Source organism: Syzygium oleosum, unplaced genomic scaffold, assembly GCF_021117445.2.
Source record: "Syzygium oleosum isolate NSW1041296 unplaced genomic scaffold, Sole_v2.1 Sole_v2.05, whole genome shotgun sequence".
NCBI classification, from domain to species: domain Eukaryota; kingdom Viridiplantae; phylum Streptophyta; class Magnoliopsida; order Myrtales; family Myrtaceae; genus Syzygium; species Syzygium oleosum.
Genome location: NW_026607489.1, coordinates 12,278,107 through 12,296,669, shown reverse-complemented (window position 1 = coordinate 12,296,669; position 18,563 = coordinate 12,278,107). Strand labels below are relative to the sequence as shown.

At 40.5% G+C, this 18,563-nt stretch overlaps 2 protein-coding genes across 13 annotated transcripts; both read right to left on the bottom strand.

The window, feature by feature from the left end:
• Positions 1-40: 40 nt before the first annotated feature.
• Positions 41-7,351, bottom strand: LOC115678261 (probable plastidic glucose transporter 3). Of its 9 annotated transcripts, XM_056311178.1 has the most exons (15): positions 6,827-7,150; positions 6,422-6,530; positions 5,692-5,803; positions 5,534-5,601; positions 5,321-5,453; positions 4,713-4,812; positions 4,465-4,577; positions 4,252-4,345; positions 3,197-3,350; positions 2,969-3,112; positions 2,815-2,888; positions 2,333-2,421; positions 1,981-2,095; positions 491-675; positions 41-350 (listed from the first exon to the last, which is right to left on the bottom strand). In XM_056311178.1, the coding sequence occupies exons 1-14, from the start codon at positions 6,848-6,850 to the stop codon at positions 493-495; spliced, it is 1,512 nt and encodes a 503-aa protein (XP_056167153.1). In that variant the 5' UTR covers positions 6,851-7,150; the 3' UTR covers positions 41-350; positions 491-492. The 9 variants fall into 9 exon arrangements, with proteins under 9 accessions (XP_056167153.1, XP_056167157.1, XP_056167160.1 ...); XM_056311182.1 differs by lacking the exon at positions 6,827-7,150 and adding an exon at positions 7,177-7,351 and having other exon boundaries at positions 41-675; XM_056311185.1 differs by lacking the exon at positions 6,827-7,150 and adding an exon at positions 7,177-7,350 and having other exon boundaries at positions 41-675; positions 6,431-6,530.
• Positions 7,352-9,053: 1,702 nt separating this feature from the next.
• On the bottom strand, positions 9,054-18,360 carry LOC115678259 (golgin candidate 5). 4 transcript variants are annotated; one of them, XR_004005362.2, is made up of 21 exons: positions 18,048-18,360; positions 17,463-17,924; positions 15,818-16,803; positions 14,766-14,837; positions 14,133-14,207; positions 13,228-13,342; positions 12,599-12,660; positions 12,423-12,470; positions 11,759-12,043; positions 11,602-11,661; positions 11,417-11,500; positions 11,258-11,323; positions 11,067-11,165; positions 10,776-10,994; positions 10,597-10,699; positions 10,301-10,521; positions 10,061-10,120; positions 9,875-9,988; positions 9,490-9,564; positions 9,322-9,407; positions 9,054-9,196 (listed from the first exon to the last, which is right to left on the bottom strand). XR_004005362.2 is itself a non-coding variant. In XM_056311176.1 (21 exons), exons 3-21 carry the CDS (start codon positions 17,608-17,610, stop codon positions 9,372-9,374), a joined length of 2,928 nt encoding a protein of 975 aa, XP_056167151.1. In that variant the 5' UTR covers positions 17,611-17,676; positions 17,790-17,924; positions 18,048-18,360; the 3' UTR covers positions 9,054-9,371. The 4 variants fall into 4 exon arrangements, 3 of the variants coding, with proteins under 3 accessions (XP_056167151.1, XP_056167150.1, XP_056167152.1); XM_056311176.1 differs by having other exon boundaries at positions 9,054-9,407; positions 17,463-17,676; positions 17,790-17,924; XM_056311175.1 differs by having other exon boundaries at positions 9,054-9,407; positions 17,463-17,676.
• Positions 18,361-18,563: the final 203 nt, after the last annotated feature.

Genomic DNA, 18,563 nt, shown 5'->3' with positions numbered 1-18,563 from the left:
GTGTTTAATGTGGCACCTAAGATTAGAACTGCAATGCTGAGACAGCCAAACAGCTTCGCCAATTGCCGAAGCAATGAATAAATATGGCAATTTCTCTTCGGGAGGAACGATTGATTTGAGGACAAGGAGGAGTTCGTGCAGGTGAACATATCACCATAGACCAAGTAAATACCAACTACATTCGCACTTTAGTAACGGATACAAAACTGTTGCCCATGCTCCTTGGATGCTATATACTCATTGAGATCAGCGGGAGACCGTGACTTCCTGAAGTTCCACATTTACTTTGATGCAGAACCGATGCAAGAGTAGTCGTTGGATGAGGCAGCCTGTCTCGACCTGACTCATGTCTGGGATTGAAACCGCAGCTCGAGAATTAAGCAACATAATTGCCATGGTAGTTTTCGAATGAAGGTAATGCGCCATAGTATACTCAGCTGGTGGTAAGATACTTCTTAACGTCTCGCATAAGAACAAACAGCTGAAGTACCTTTATTCTTGTGGAAGAAGAGCAATCTCGATTTCCTGGAGTGATTTTCCTTTTGTTTCCACCACATTCCTCTTTACAAAAGCCGCCGCTATCAAGCAAAAGGTGGCGAAAATTGTGTATAGGACCCGTGGCCCTAATTGCTCCAGCAATTGCAAGAAAAACAAGCCAACAAAGAAGTTAATCACCTGATGAAAAAGGAAACATATATTAGCAGTGGCTACCACAACATGAAATTTGATGGAAGCGGGTAAAAACACAATAGGTAGATCTATTTGGCATAGCATGAACAATAACATATATCAAGTGAAATGGATAAACTAGGTGCAGAAATGTAGCTCAATTGGATGACCATTCTGTCTATAACAAATCAGAACTTCTCATGTAATCCAAAGATTTTTGGCTAAATCAAACAAGGTAATTCGAAAGTCTGTTCTTGTTACCAAGACCGATGCAATCATCTTTATTTGCCGTCAGCAAATCGCAACAGGTTTAATATCCTTCAACCGTGAATTAACCGAAGAGTTTGACAATATTTATTATATCTGAAATTCAAGAGCTCGAAACAAATTTGCATCAGGTTATGCAATATGATGATCCAATTGGAACAAATACTGTTTGAAATAATTAAAGAAAACATCTAAATCAATGAAAGTATTGGACCAAAAAAAAAAAAAGATGGCGGTAATTAAATTGATGGATTCATTAACTGAATTAGACAGACATCAATTCAGCTATTGTCAAACTTGGGATCATGCCATCAATGAGGGTATGACCCACTGTAGTAACACCTTGGGGGCTAAGCCACATCTTTATACCACACTTTTTAAATAATTCTGCAGGCCCTCTAAGATACCAGTTGTTGGAGAGCATAGAAAGTTTATTACAGCATGTCCTCAGAAGAGGAACCAATGGCTCTTGTTGCTAGAATCAGGAGTTAAAGATAAATGATCAAGGAGGAAGAACCCGGAACTTATGGAGACAGCACCAAGTTGCCAGATTCCCGGCCAAAGAGGCCATTTTTACAAGTTTCGAGCATAAAGTTTAGATAATATTGCGGGACCAATACCAAACCACCTAAAATTTTAAAGATGACATGTAATATTTAAATACTAAATCACTCCTCGTCATGTGTGGGCTGGGAATTTGACATACAGATGAAAAGAGCAAGTTGAGAATAATTGAGGAAATGAATAAGATCGTGGAAATTCAAGTACAAGACCTCTAGCTCTAACATTATAGAGAATTTTAGGAAATCCATCTAAAAGATTGTAGATGTGAAGCACGGTTTGATTTTGAGAGATGCGCTAATAACTTGACAATTTCAAAGAATCAACTCATGAAGTTGAGACAAGCATCCAAACAGTAAACTAAACATAAACCCAAGTCTCACAGGCATGGAGTCAGATGTTAGCTCCTATATCAAAATTAATGGTGGCAAAAGTGAAGCGTTAATCACTGAAGAAATAGCATGAGATGGAAGAAAATATTACCCAGTGCACAGCCATACAAAATGCCATTGCCTTTGCCCTGATTCTACTAGGAAATATTTCTGACAACAGAAGGCCAGGGACAGGACCAGCACCAAGAGAGAATGCCAAGACAATCCTGCCCATCCAAATCAATGTTTAGCCAATTTGAAATCATATCCACACACACCAAGTTTCTCATTTCATTTGCGACAACAATGTTTATTTCTTCTGAGTTTATGCCTTATCTTACTGGACTAGTCAGTCAGCATTTGAACCCCTAAATGCTGCCATAATTTATGCGCAACCTAATCACTTCATCCGAATCGAATGTTATCCATAAAATTTCCCTCTCCAAACTTCAGAAGATACTCACAGCATCATGCCAGCAGCTGACATATATGATGATGCAGAGCCTGAGGCAAAGGAACTTGCAGCAGCCACTTGAATACCCAATGACGCTGCCTGGAGCAACCAAGGATGAAAGTAAAAGTCAGATGGTATGTAAATCATCACGAAGGTCAAAATGATTCAATTATCAGTTCAGTAATTTGTATCGCCTGGTTATTTGAGGCTAGCTGTAATCACTCCGAAAGCACAAAGAGTCACGAGTCTCACTATGGACAACCACTAACAGATATGCACCTTGAGCCAATGCAACCAAAGGAAAAGACATGAAATATGGTTTTGGATCCGGAAATAACTACTTATGGAATTGCAGCGTCTCACTTTTACTAAGCATCCAATGGTCCACCACACATATAATGACCTCCAATATCACAGTAGGGACACTTTTCAAAGGGTGAGAAACGTTAAATACGGCAAGTGCAGTCTTCCCAAGGGTTCTGTGAAACTCACCATTCCCATAAAACTCCCAAGAAGCAGCACCTTCCTTCCTAACTTATCCATCAGGATCATTGCTATGACTGACCCTGATTAATTTACGAGCAGCATGAGGACATATGTCAAGATCCAATTTAAGATTTCACAAAAGGGAAGCATAGAAGTGTACCTGACAAATTACATATTCCTACACAAATGTTTGCAATGTCTGAAGGTATACCCGCACTTTTAAAAACAGAAGAAGAGAAGTAGAAGACAGCATTTATTCCTGAAAGCTGTTGTAAGGCAAAAAGGACAGACCCAATGAAAATCACTGCAAGGTAATTAATAAAGCTGCTTAGTGTAAAGAGATGTAGATACCATAATGAGTAAGTGCAAAAAAAATTAAGATGCATACTTCGAAAATAGCGACCGTAGAGTAACTCGGAGAGTTTTACGGGTTCTACTTCATCTCCTCTGTCAGCCTTCGACAACTCTGCCATTGCAGATTTTACATATAGTCCGCCCAAAATTTTTTCAAATTCAGTTTCTGCTTCAGCGGCTCTTCCTCTCTGAAAAAAATCAGGAACACTGTAAGCACTGTCTATGAGATTCACCTACAATAACTAAACTGCAGGAAAGAGCTCAAGTGAAAAATAACAGAAGAAAAGTAGTAGGAAATACATGAGGAGCAAATCAATCCAAGGGCAACAACATTGTGCCACACATAAGCTAATAACTACGTACTTACAACACCAAAGCCTGTGGAATCTATTGTAAACAACTTCTTATCAGAAGGAGAATCCATTAAACTACTGCTAAAACATGATCGATGATCTGCATTCACTCGGAAATGGGTGCTGTCATCCTATCATTAAAAGTTTTCCATAACTCAGAACCAAGTTCTCCGAAAGATCATACGCAGTCAAGTAAAATTTCTTTTTTCCTTTTTTTGGATCAGTCAGCTTAAAAATTATACATGCAGCCGCCAAACATCATTTAAAAAAAGCCAAACATTAATGGGAATCTGATGAATTCCATAATGTACTGAGGCACTAATAAAAAAATCGTCTAGAAGCACCAAGATTTGAAGAGATGGATGCGGCAACGATCCATTTTGTCAATAAAGAAGAGAATCACCTCTATCCTCTTTCTTCATAGATGTATGATTGTTTATCCAGTTGTCCATGACCGCATGTACAGAGTGTGTGTGTGTGTGTGTGTGTATGCACATGTGCTAGTGCAGATATCCATGCACATATTACATGTTGCACACGCATAACTTAGCCCATAATTGTGGAGCCACGTAGAATGGGGATGTGACTACCGTTAGGAAAAGTCGATATATTATCTATCCAGTTTGATCTGCATTAAGCTCAAACTGCTCAACCAGCTTAAAAATCACTGACAATCCAAAAAGAAAAGGTCAACTATAAATATAACCATGAACAATACAGAGGGAGAAGAAGAAACCTTGAAAAGCCAATGAGGACTTTCTGCGCAGAACTGCATGAAAAGAGCGAGTGCTAATGCAGGAATAACGGACACCACAAAGCAAACTCGCCACCTAAGAAAAAAATGACCATCACGATTCTTCTCTCAAACACCCTCAAACTTTCAACTCTGATATTTAAATAACAGGGACACAAAGATGCACAGACAATATATTTATGAGGCACATCATACCAACTTGCGATTTCCTTGGCTGGAATTCCAATGAAAAGAGACCCCATTAATCCAAGACAAGTTGCAATTTGGATAAGGCTCCCAAAAGCACCCCTTACACTAGTAGGCGAGACCTATTTATGTTAAAGCAGGCAGGTAGGTGAGAGAAGTCAATCAAAATACTGTCTTCTTATTGTCATTCTACTAATTAGAAATAGAAACAAGCCAATGGCAGTGCAGAAAAAAATAAAGCAGTCGATGCATTATACCTCTGCAACGTAGAGAGCAGCAACAGGAGGGCCAAGACCCATTCCAGTTCCCACAAATAATCTTCCTAAAAGCATACCCCACAAATCATTTGTTATGGCACTGCAAAATCACACTCGAGTGAAATTCAGACCTCCCACTTTTAGTTTAAGGTACACAAATATATATGCTCTCGGCATGAACGCTGGATTATTTCATTCACCTTATTTGACCACCTACTTTCAGATTTAGTCATGAAAACTTATCACTGGATTTGAGCTCTAGCCGGTGAATGAGCCAATTTGTAAGAAAAAGCTGAAAATAAAGGCTTAAAACCATGTCACTCGAACACATCAAGCACTTTCCAAAACATGACTGATCAGAGTGTACATAGAAGTAGGAAGCTAATCATCATTAACATTTAGGCAGTGTATATAATTTATTCATAGCTGCCCCCATATGAATTAAGCCTAGTACAAATGTGATTGAGATTAAATAAAAAAAAAATTTAACGCAACATACGGGTTACACCAGCAAGGTACTCACCTCACGATGAACAAGACAAACCATTCTCGGATAGGAGCATGCAATGGAAACGATGCAAATATGCAGAAGAATTGCAAGTTTTTACCTCATTGAGGCCCCAATAATCATGGGCAGGGCACATAGCTGAAATGCCCTTCGGCGCCCAACACCATCTGCAATCCAACCACTAAACAGGGATCCAACAAATGCCCCTCCTAGACACGTACTCACCACTAGACCTTAATTAATCAAACGTAGCATGTCAATACACTTTCTCACAAGCATGTACCAAAGATCAGTGGCAAGTTGATTTTAGTACCTTCAGCCATTGCATTTCCACTGAAGCCTAGGTCCAAGGACATGCTCTCTAGTGTCTCATTAACTACCCTGCAACGTCATAACACAAAAAAAATTGATTCTTCTCATGCTTGTTGAATTCGGCACAGGAAACAATAATCAAGACCTTCATGTGCATACCCGAGATGGTAACCAAACAGGAAAGAAGAAAGAGCTGCCACAAGGACATGTGGCAAAGAACGCCTCCATGAAGGGTTTCCAAGATCTTTACCGACTCCATTTAGTAAATATCCTGAGAAGCAATGTTAAATTGGTTTCCCTATCAGTAGTTGCTTGCACAAACCCAATGGAAGCAACAAATCAGGAGTAGGTACATAATTATTTGCTCATTTAAATCCTAAACCACAAGAATTAGGGGACGACTTTTCTTTGTTGAATTAAGTAAATGCAGCATTTTAGGCAGGGGATCATATCCAAAATGACAAGGACATCTCTTAAAGCAAGTGCAAAACAATAGGCACATTCAGGGGATGCACCTTCATGTCAGCTGGTTTTCATGTGGCAATCAATTCACATAAACGAAATGACTGCATGCCTAAACTGCATTGCAATGTTTCTTCATTTCTTTCTTTCTGTCAGCTTTGATTTATAAATCTGCTCTCTTCATTCTGTTTTGGGACAATCTTCATCTCATTACTTCCTCAGTAACGAGATGAAGAACAGTGGCAAGCCAAATGCAGAAAGCTCATGTTCAATGGATTTTCAGATATAAAAATGTCCTTCATTTGATGCCAGGAAAGCAAAAATTCAACCGACGGTAAACTTTTGTTTTGGTTACATAGCTAAAACTAGAAGCAGTTGACTATTGATATTAAACAACCGAAGCCCGAGCAATGGCATTTATACTAACTGGAGTTACCATCCTTGTGAGAATTAACATAATCCTTAAGCACAGTGCGCTTGTACGTCGAAAAGGCATCCCCATGACGCCCTCGCATGGTTAAATCACTCCCGCCCATCTGCAACATCATAAAGCCGAAGCGCCTCAGCAGAGCTACCGCAGTTAGCGAAAATTATAGAGCCAGAAACCTCAAGAAAATCCAAACAATCAACACATTCAAAGATCTCTTTTTTTTTTAAAGGGGAGCGTTGGTTCTGCCGAATGATCAGTTCGAAAGAAGAATGGACAGTGTGCATCACTTCATACTTTCCAACAGTAGTTCAGAGGCGCCAAATATCGAAAGAAACATTCTCACTACGTGCATGCCCGAAAACACGAAATCGCAGGATGCACAAAGCAGGAAGGTCTACACACAGCACAATCAAGACTCATATACATCGTCTCGTTCTTCTTCTCTTTCCTCTGTTCCTCCTAATCTTCTTCCAATCGAGAGAGCATGCACACAGCTCAAGAGCACGCAAAAATTTCGATCCGAGATCCAAATCTAGAATGACCGCATTCCGCCGAATCCTTGTCCAACATCGGGATTTCCAAATTCATCGACGAACGGACAAGCCACGGAGAGATCGCGAGCTCCGAAATCCCCGCAAAAAACGAGCGCCGAACGAACGCCCGCGCGAGCGCTCGCCATTTTCCCCGCTACCAAAACACGTGCTCGGAGACAGCCAGGCGTCGGCGAAACGAGGAAGAGAGCACGAACGAACCTCGGAATGCACGCGCCGGAAACGGCGGAACGCGCGCAAATGGGAGCTGGAATACGAAGTCCGGAGATGCGCGAGCGATTTTCCGGTAAATTCGCGGGGTGGCAAAGGCACTCACGGCGGCGACTTCACGGGAGAGAGAGAGAGAGAGAGAGAGAGAGAGAGAGAGATGGTGGCGATGGCTATGGCGGTGAAGGTGAAGGTGGTGATGGGGATATATGGAGTGCCGGTGGCTAACGTGCGCGGGAGGGAGCGTTAATTGCGCCCCGATTACAAATGTCTATAATTGTCGTCTTGTCATGTCGTGTCATCGTGTCATGTCGTGTCGCTCTCAGGAGAGACAGATAGAATGAGCGTACAAGATTTTGACTAAAGACAAGGAAATTTTAGCGCGTCTTTTTATTTTATATTTTATAAAATATCATTTTATTGTTTATAGAGATAGAGAGAGAGTATTTCGAAAACATAATAGGCCAATAATCATTTATGTGGCGATTAATGATGCTTTTCTAATCCCTCGTTCCGACCAATATAATTAAATATTTTGTATGAACCAAATGAAAGATCGCGATACTATAATGTCAAAGAATTGCATCGGAATTGGAGATTAAGATATCTTGATTTGGCAAATCTCAAGCTTGAACATACCCTCGAGAAAACAAAATAAGTTCAGAGATCGATTGTGCGCTTTTTACTTGTTCAGGTATCGAAGAACTATGAAAATTATATCCTTAGAAATTGTGCACAATTGTCATGTTATATTTATTTTCGATAATGGATTTTTTGAAAGAGTTACGGTATTTAAAATTTTGGTAGACGCGTCTTCATCTCAATTCTTAAAACGAGAGTATAGAGAGAATGATACCGTCTTCATTAAAATCGAAACATAAAGTTAATCGGGTGAGTGCGTAAAAGAGGCAGCTTTTTTTTTCTATTGCAAAGGATGATAAAATAAGAAAATGAAAATAGTCAATCTTTAAACAATTCTACAGCCCTAGCGCACGTATTGTAATAATCGGAATAGAATGTATTTCATCGTATACATCACAGTATATTAAAAAAAAAAAAAGAAGAATGAAAACCTCGGAACCGTTGCCATTAATTGGGGTGTAATTATTTGGTGCTAACGTGCGCCGATGGAGGGGGGGATCGGGCGAGACAGTTGGATCCGAGGTAGTGTGGTGTAGAGAAGCAGCAAAGAAGTTAGTTAGAGAGAGAGAGAGAGAGAGAGAGAGAGAGAAGGAGCTGGAGGTTTCCTACTTCTAGAGTTGCTCAGAGCCGAGCACGTGTGCCCCTTTGGATCTCATTTTTCTCAATTAAAAGTTTTGCCCCGAATGTGTCTTGGGGATTCGGATCGGCTCTCTCGAAACACGCACGGCCCGGTTCCCCGCCGACCAATCACAGGGCGACACGGCTCCCCTTTCTCCCCCCCCCCCCCCAACTTTCCCTCGCGTTCGCTTTTGACTTTCAATGTCCGATGGACCGTTGGATTTTGCCGACCGCAACGAGAGTTGCGTTGCGGTTTTCGCTCGTGCACATGCATCATGACTTCGTCAAGGTACTGATGGAAACATTTTAATTAAGAATGTTTCGATTTTCAACATAATTATCGTAACATAACACGAGCAAAAGAAAATGCGTTGAAACTTGTTAAATTTCCTTATTCACTTAGTTAACAAATGTTCGAGAACCAGACAATGAACAAATACATTTTCTCTACGTACTTCCATATCACGCGGCTATAATCCCATTACTAGACTATATTTTCACGGGCACCGATTCGTTTCGACCCGAAAGTTATGACCGACAAAGTTATTAATCTCGCAAAATTGGGATCAATCAGAAGCCATCTAGGAAACAAGAAATCGTACACTCAGGTCAACTTCAATTACACTTTGCTCTTTATCTATGGAAATCTGTCGCTTTTTGCGCTCTATACAGGAGTAAATCCCGAACAAAAACTTCACACTTGCAGTCTTAAGACAGCTTCTCATCAAAAGGTCGCCCCACACATATTTGCTCCCTGAGCCAAGGAGAAAAAAGAAATTCTAAGGTCGTAACGAGTGGGGAAACAGAGAAAAAACGAAGATAAAATAAAAGCGACGGAGGATGACTCCACTCATGCGCGACGGATTCTGTCATCCATACCACAAGCCCTGAGCTAACGGATGAGAGAACGTGATGTCCCAGTTGAGATATCAAGAGGTACGCATCGATGAACTCAATTTCTGGATCTGCGCTCGAAAAAAGTAGGATGTGTTAACGACAGCCGAGAAAATGTACTTTCCCATATGGAAGCTGCTGAGATATTCATACCTGATTCACGAGCAAGTTCACTTGCTCCCTGTACATCTCTTTTAAATCCACAATATCAGCGCGAAGCTCCTCCAGCTAGAAATGTGCAAAAGTGTCAGGAGCGTGATGTTCTTAAAGAAGCATATACATAAAACACTCTTTGTGATTCCCCCATCTAACATTCACCAGATTTAGCATCAGGCTCTTTTCAACAGGTCGGAAAAACTAATGTCAGTATCCGGCATGTGCTTTGAGCATGAAATTTGCATCCACAATAGAATCCCTTTTGCTCTCTTTGCCGTGTAAGTGTAAATTCTATGCCGATAGTTCCCATCACAAATATAAAGACATGCCCAATTTTGGAGTCGACAATGTGAGTGAAGGCCCTATGGAATTAATGCTTTACCTCCTCGTCACGTTCACCCATAAGCTCCAGTGCTGCAGAGTGCCGCCGCCTCAGTGCTTCAAGCTCTGCTCGAATACCAGGAATCGTTGCTGCCTCTGAACGTAACTTTTCACACTGTAGCAGCATAAAGCAAATTCAGTCTCACCTGATTTAAACAGAACTGATAGACTGACCACCCAAACTCACCTGTGCTGTCAAATTTACTAATTCTTCGGCAAGAGAATCGCGAATAGATTCCATTGATGCCTAAAGTGAGCAAGCAAACAGTGCTTTCAGTACAAAATCAAAAGGAATTAAATTCTACAAGTTTAGAAAAATCCCAATAAAAATCAATTCTTTGACATGAGATGCAAGAGAGTTGGAAAACCGACGCACAAGTTAGAACTTTACATTCCAAACAAAAAGTATCATAGAAAGAGTCCGCACCAGACGAGACATGTACGATGCAAGCTCACCCTCCTTCTGACGAAGGGTAGCTTCAAAAGCACTGGGTGTCATGCTCTTCACGTAGTATGGACTCATGCTAGTCTCCCCAGCATTTCTCCTCTCGGACATACTATCAGATGAGTCCAAAGATGCTTGTAGGAAATAACTCTCCTCCATGCTGCCCAGGCTGCTGGCGCTTGAAAGTTTTCGAGTCAAAATTCCTGCAAATATTTCCAATAAGATACAAAGGTAACGCAGATACAACCAAGTCAAAAGTTCTGACTAAAGGTTCAAACCATTGCCAAGACCAGGCTTTGTTTTCGGATCAGATACAGCACTTGGAGGCATACGTGATGTCCTTTCCAATTCCAGACGGGCAGTTTTCTCCCTTTCCAATTCCTGCCAGATACAGCTTCACTGATTTAGAAAAGTAATCATGAGGTAGATACATGCACAGATTTCGGGAATATCGGACCTGTTGTAATAGTTCCCTATTCATTAGAGCCTCTTGCAACTCTTGTTTGTGTTTACGTTTCAATTCCCTTATTTCTTCTTCAAGCTGGGTTGCACGACCTTCTAAAGTATCTGCTTCCTCCTTTGCTGCAAGGTACTCCTGCCTATTTTCAGATGCTCTCTGCCTCTCCTTTTCAAGGGACCTACTTTGCTGTGTCTGCTCTGCTCGTAGGCAGGAAATCTGAACAATAAAAGGATGATCAGTGCTCCAGTATATGTTAGAGTACTAGCACATTGCTCCATAAAAGCCAACCTGAGCTTCCAGCACATTAATCCGCGACAACGTCTGGGACAAACGCTCATTTACAGATCTGGCTCTCTCCTCAGCAGCTGCAGCTTTGGCTTCTTCCTCCTACAGGTCCCCGATTCCCCCCATGGGAGCAATTAAATTTGTATAATCAAGTCAATGAATGATAAAGACCGTATAAAAAAAAAAGTAAATACCTGGAGTCGAGAATTCAAGGACCTCTCAACAGCAGCCCATGCCTCTGCTTTCCTGGAAGCTGCTTCCTGTTACCAATTGAGGATGCCATAACCATGAACTGCATGCTTGGACAAAAGAAAATCTAAAGACTAGTGTCAATGATAAAATCATCTATCAACCTGTATAGCTTCGATCTGCCTTAATAGAGGTCTTGTAGATTCAGGAACTTGTGAAATCAATTCCTCACATCGCCGTTCACTTTCCTATACATAATTTGGAGATTTATTAAAGGCATGAAAGAAATCTATGACAATGAATACGGTCAAATTTAATTACTACACAATTCTAAGAATTCTGGACATACTTGGTAGCGTTTCTGGAGATCTTCAATGTCCCTGCGAAGCATGTCTTCTCTGAAAACTGACTGCAAGATCAAAAGTTGCTGGCATGTTCAATGAAATAATACCTCCCGGAAATTCAACTGGATAAAGCCACAAATGGAGTTTGATTAATTTGAGGACCTGCTGTTCCTTTCTACTTAAAGTCTGCCTTAATTCCTCCAGTGTCTGAACGAGCATAGCTTCACGTTCCTCAGCCTCTCTCAGGCGACTCTCCAATTCAGTCCTGGCTTCACTGTTAGCACGGGCCTCGGCCAAGGCTTCAGCCTCCTTGGCCGCATTAAGAGCACTAGTATAAAATTCTTTTTGCGAAGACAATTCAGCTTGGTGCTTTTCTATTGTCTCTTGCAGCAACTTCTCTGTCGCTGCCTTGTCCCTCTTCATGCTCTCTGCTTTGTTTTCTTCTACCTAGAGGTCAAACGAGTACAAATGCTTTTGCATCAAGCCAGAGAACAAAAGAAGTAATAGTTCATGAGATCCTTTTTGGTGTTATTTTATGTGTCACACCACTCCCACAAAAATCTATTCAGATAGCATGATCAGGGATGTCAAATTATGTAGGCAACAAATGAACTTTCATTAACTAATGAAACAATTGCTAATTGATTCGGGACAACCAATAGAAGTATTGACAGAAATCTTGACACATTCCCTAAGATAAGAGCGGGTGTGATAGACATATGAGGCTTCAGCGTGATAAAAGTAACCCAACATACAAAGCTGTGGCCTGTGAAGGAGAGAAAAAGTTTATACAAGCACAAACAAACTAAATGACACTTTTAAGTACCTGAAGCTTTGTAGTCAAACCTTTCTTCTCTTCTTCAATCTCTCGGATCTAGCTTACAGAAAAAAAAAGGAAAACGAGTAAAAATATAACTTGGAACTTTTTAACAAAACTGACTTAGTTGATTAAAGAAAAGAATATGATTCGAATGTTTTCAGTATTAAAAAATGATTGCTCACCTGAGCCCTTAGTTTTCTGATTGTTAATTCTTGAGCAGCTTGTTTTTTGGAAAGCTCTTCACCTGGTAAATGAAAAGGGTATCTGTGTATGTCATTTTAGCCTATGTATATCCTTGCTAAGTACAGAAAAGACTGCTCATTGCAAAAAGAAAAAAAAATGCAGAGAAGACTGCAAAATCATCAGAAAATAAAAAATGTAAAATTCTAATAAAACTGAGATTGAAAATAGAAGTCGGTAATCATCATTACTCCTAAGAGAGAGAGAGACAGAGAGATCTTATTGGATAACTTCGCACAGGAAGTTTTTTCCCAATTCTGCAGCAATCATTTTCTGTTCAAGGTTATGAATTTATTAATCACCCTACACAGTTTTTTCAAAATCATGTACATCCAATAGAGAAGGTAGTTTGATAAACCTCGTTTGTAAGCAGAAGATGTAAATACCACAAATCCATTCCAAAATCGTCGAGATGTAATCTTCATTTTTCTCATTAAACTTCATCCAGATTAATATGCATATAAATTACAATAACAGTGGATTATAAAAATAGAGAAATGAACATCTAGTCCAAGAAGATCCTCGCGTTCAATCCTTATATAATGGCATAAGAAGTTCTTCAAAACCCTACCTTCAGCCATAACTTGATTGATAATTTCATCTTTTTCCTTGAGAAGAGCAGCAGCATCGCTTTTTTTGCTCTGCTCTCTCCTAAGAGTATCTCTTTCTTTAGTCAAAGCATAGACCTGTAATCAAAATGGGACAACATCCAATAAAGCATAAACCACTATGCTTTGACAATTACATGTATCTCGGAGAAATATATTACAGGACATACTTCTAATTCTAGAAAACTACACTAGTACTTGCAATTTTCTGATGTAGTGGGATCAGGACTGACCGATAGAGAGGAAGAGTAATATGATGCTGGTGTTTGAACTTTCTTTTGCCATGACATGTGCAAGATGAGATATTATTGCAACTAACCACATTTCTACTTTCACTTTGATTCAATAACCAGACTTGTCTCAGCCATACAAACCTTGAAAATAATGCTAAAGTTCCTCAAAGACTTGATGAAAAACCTTTCTCTTTGCATCTTATTAAGTCTATTATGCTGGTGTTTTTTACTCTGGCATTACATGTGCAAGACGAGTTGCTATTGCAAGAAACCACATTTCTACTTTCACTTTCATTCAATAACCAGACATTGTCTCAGCCACAGTAAACCTTGAAAATAATGTTAAAGTGCCTTAAAGACCAGATGGAAAACCTTTCTCTTTCCATCTTATTAAGTCTACTTCTTTGTAAACAAGAAAAACCATTAGCTTCTATATCTGCTAGCACGTGAAAGGTATTACAATGTAGAAAAACCCACATCAGCTCTGTCATGAAGGTATATGCGTAGGCAATCATTACCATAAGTTTTCAATACAAAGTTTTGAACTTATGATTCAGATATACAAAGACAAAATTTTGACTATGCACATGAATAGTACCCATCCTTTTAACATCAACGAGAAATGGACGACACACCTTTCTTTCAAGAGTTGCAACACGTTGGTGGTATTCCTCTCGCAAAGTCTCAACTTCAGCATCATTTGATTTTCTCTGGTCCACATTAATCAACAGTTAGAATATAAGAAGTAGAAGAAATGAAGGGACAGAGATTATGTTACCAAGGAACAAATCTTCTTACTTAATACGGTTCAGCATCACATGGGCAAATGGAATGTCATGCAACAAATTTATCATAGTGATTAAGTATTATCTAAAGACTAGACCGAATTGTGTCTTTCTATTTATAAAATACCCCTCACTGCTGAACCTCTTGCTCTCTCTATCACATTCATGTCCATTGTACACATCGTTTTACTCGAATACAATTCGTGATCAGATGGGAGTCTGAAAATACTTTCCCAGTTTTTAGAGTATAAGGTGTATGTATGGAGGCAGACAGAAAACATCTCCTTGGTGGATTTAAACCATTAACTCCGAGATATATATCAATAAGCTACACGATGGCTACAAATTGAAAAGTTACATCTGATTCATGCTATCCACCCGCACAGTAGATTATGGACAAGTAGTATCTTGAAAATATTTTCTTCAAAGCATGGCAGTATGCTTGCAATGGTACTCTAGTGGGGACCTTGGAAGTCCATGTACCTTTAGATCTTCAATAAGAGCTTTTAATTGCTCATTTTCATTCATCAACTTTGCAATCTCATCTGCTTTTGCCTGGAAATAAGAACAATAGAAACCGGTATAAATCTCTGAAGGCATGTAGAAAGAATAATAGTCTCGCAAAATTCTAATTGCAGATTTTAAGAGAGGCAAACCTTGGAAAAATTTACATGCAAACAACTTGATCATCAGACATTAAAGAAAATCAGCAAGTTGATGACTTGAATCACTAAAAGGCAAGCTGTACTCTTATCATCTCAAAAGACTAGAAAGGCCTTCAAAAAACTTTGATACCCAGAAGTTCACACTCAAAGCAGCTATTATGGACAATTGGGTCCTTAAACCTTCCCAAAAGAGAATCTCCTTGGTGCCTCCACATAAATGGACTCCCCATGCCCATTACATTTCCTGTTACTGCCTCATTAACGGCCTTCTTAACAACTTCAATGACCATACCATGATAAAAAAATCACAGAACAGCAATGAAAAAATTGCAGCATTAGCCATCAACCGCCATCTCTTCATGGCGATGAATTTGATGACAATATGAAGAAAGAAACAAGTTGATTGCTGAAAGAAATCAGCTTAAAAGAACTAAACTCAATTCACAAATCACAACATCACCTCTATGCTAAAGCAATTCGTAGGTTTTCAAAATGTTTTTCCATACAAGGTAAATTGAAATTAAATCAGCAACTCTAAAGTCGTGTGAAAACAAATAACTAAAGAAATGTCATCATTGATGCTCATTTATAGAGTATTAAGCTTCCACTTATTCAGATGAAAGGAGCCAAAGAATCCTAATGAGATAGCTCTGCTCCCAACTAAACAACCACAAGAAACCACTCAGAAAGCTCATGACTGAAACAAAAAAGCAGAAAAAATAAGTGTTTAACTTTGAGGTGAACTTGCTCTAAATCTTACAATCAAAGATCCAAAGGGACACAGGAAATGCAGATTCTTTACAAGCAGGCTATGAGTTCCACATCTAACATAAAATGATCAATCATCCACATAAATCATTCATGAGGTACCTGAGCTTGCCTTGCAGCACCCTGCAATGCTGTCTCCATCATCTTCATCTCCTTTTTCACTGTCTCTAATTCTTGTGCAGCATCTACAGTGTCAGAAACATTTGACACTGAGCTTAAACGTTGTTCCTGAACGTCAGTTTCACGAGCATGCGCATTATTTAGTTGTTGAATCACTTCAACTGAATCATCAACTTCGGATGGTTTCTCAGGCGTAGTTTCAGCCGTTGGAACAATCGTTTCCGCATCATGAGATGCCATCTGTGAACTGTCTTCTGAAGCAAGTACATTGGGTGAGCGATCCCTAGAAACTTCACCAGCACTACCAACCTCGTCTGCAGATACAGTTGGCGAACCAGATAGCTCAGGCCCACCTTTAGCAGGGGTATCAGTTGTCCCCATTTGATCTAACGAAATCTTCTCCATAATATCTTCTGCACTTGTTTTATCTGTGCTGACAACCTCATGCAAATCAACAGTAACAGATGATTCATCTGCTACAGGAGGACCACCCTCAGCTTGATCTGCTTCTGGGTTTTCCAATACGGCTTCTGCCCTTACTGAACTTCCAAAAGTATTTGTTTCTAGGCTCTCCTTCTGTTCTACATTATCAACAAGTTTTGATGTCTCGATATTCTCAGCATTATGCAGCTCATCATGCGGCGGTGCTGATACAGATACGAGTTCTTCATGATCTGATGTTGTCTTTTCTGTTTCCTCCATTGTCTCTGAGCGTTCATCATGCTTCTTCAGCTTGAACTCTTCATTTACATCTTCAGCAAGCACAGTATTTTCCTTATGTCTATTTAGTGATCCATCAATTTCAGCTGTCTCTTCCTCCTCAGCTTTAGATGGATGCTCTGGAGATCCAGATTCTTTTGATGATTCTTCACTGCCGTCCCCACTTCTTTGCCCCATAAAAGAGATGACAGGTTCAAATAATGCTTTTCTGTCAGTGGCTGATGGCCACATACCCGGGGCTGATGGACCTGTCGAAAGGTTTCAACTTTAAAATAGCTGCAAAATCGTTCAAAAGTTTTAAGAAAATCCATGTCTATATTATGTCCAATTGCAAGATCGATTGTACGAAGATGGAGTTTTGTCTTCATAATACATAAATGCATCAGCATTGTGATATAGTCCTATACCCAAAAGTTGGATGCTACAAGCAACAAGGCAGCCAGAATTCTCGCAGTAAAGGCATTAGTTTTAATACTGCCCTAAAAGCCCTTGAATTCACATTCCTCACGGTAATGGACAGTGCACAATCCACACAAGAATCACATGACCAAGCAACATGAGTAGACAATTTCTCATAATTATTTCATTCATTCCTCAAATTGTTATGCCTCTCTGTCAGCAAGTTACTGGAGCTTCTAAAACTGGAAGTACAGGAAAACATGAACTTCAAAACTAAGAGAACAAAAATCAAAGTCTCTACACAGATGCAAATGCTTTCTAATTTCTCAATTCCCATGAAACGAATCTGAAGTCGGAGCCAATCTTTCCGCATCGCATTTCAGACAAGCGAAAATATCAAGTGCAAATGACAATCCAAGGTCTATCGCCCAGGCCAGCAAAAATGTCTAACCTTACAGCAACTTAAGATAAGAAGCGAGAAAAAAGAACGACGTCGAGTAGCGAATACCTTCATTGCTCGACTCCGACTTCTCCTCGAATCCCAGAGCACTGTCGAAATTCTTCTCGATGTTCTTCACGCTCTCGCTGAGCTTATTCACCGCACCTGCTAAATCGGGGAAGTTCCCCAGCGAGACTCTCCCGCTGAACCATGCCATCTCCAATCACGAACTAAAACCGAGTGTTGCGGACTCCGAGCAGCAAGCCCAGACACCTCAACAACCCTGGCATTCACAGCACACCATAATCACACGACGCGACATAACCCATAGCCGCAACCGAAGCCATTTACTGAACTGCAATCGAGGCTCAAACTAAACATCAATCACCGACGTGCCTAAATCAGCTCGCCGAATCCAACAATGCATAAGAATCCAAACAACAGAAATGACATCACGAGGAGCGATTGAAAGAACCGAAACAACACTTTTCTCAGGCCAAACGGCGACAAGTCCGGACACATCGACAAATCCTGCATTGACAACGCGGGATTAACCCGAATCAGACGACGCGATCCCTCGAACTCGCGGCCGCGCGCGGGGCCAACCCGACCGACGAAGATCAACGGGACTGGAATTTGGAAACCGAGCATTACCGTGCCTACAAGATCAGCTCGCCGGAACTCGGCGGCGACGGAACGGAGAACACCGGCATCGCGGATGCGGCGGCGGCGGCGGCGGCGGCGGGAGGGGACGGGACGAGTTCCGGTTCCTCGGAGATGCGGCGGCTAAATCTGGATCGAGCGGCTCGGTTCCGTCGGATTCCGCGATCGAGCTCGACGATTCCTCCGCGGACTTCAGGGGGGAGAGGGAGCGATCGCGGTCGAGTAGAAGAACGGGAAATGAATCGAGAGGCGAATCGAAAGAGGCATGACGACGGGTCGATCTGATTGGGAGAGGTTGAAAATGAAATCATGCGTAAAAAAAATGTCTTTATTTCTCAGAAAGCTAAAAAATAAAATGCAGGAGAATGAAAGTGAATTAAAATAATGGAACCACTGAAAATGAAAAGAAAAAATAAAAAAAGAGAATTTTTTTATCTAATTTCGATATATCCTCGCCTCACCACCACCAAAATATATAGGCATTATCAAATTCAGCAATTGATGAAA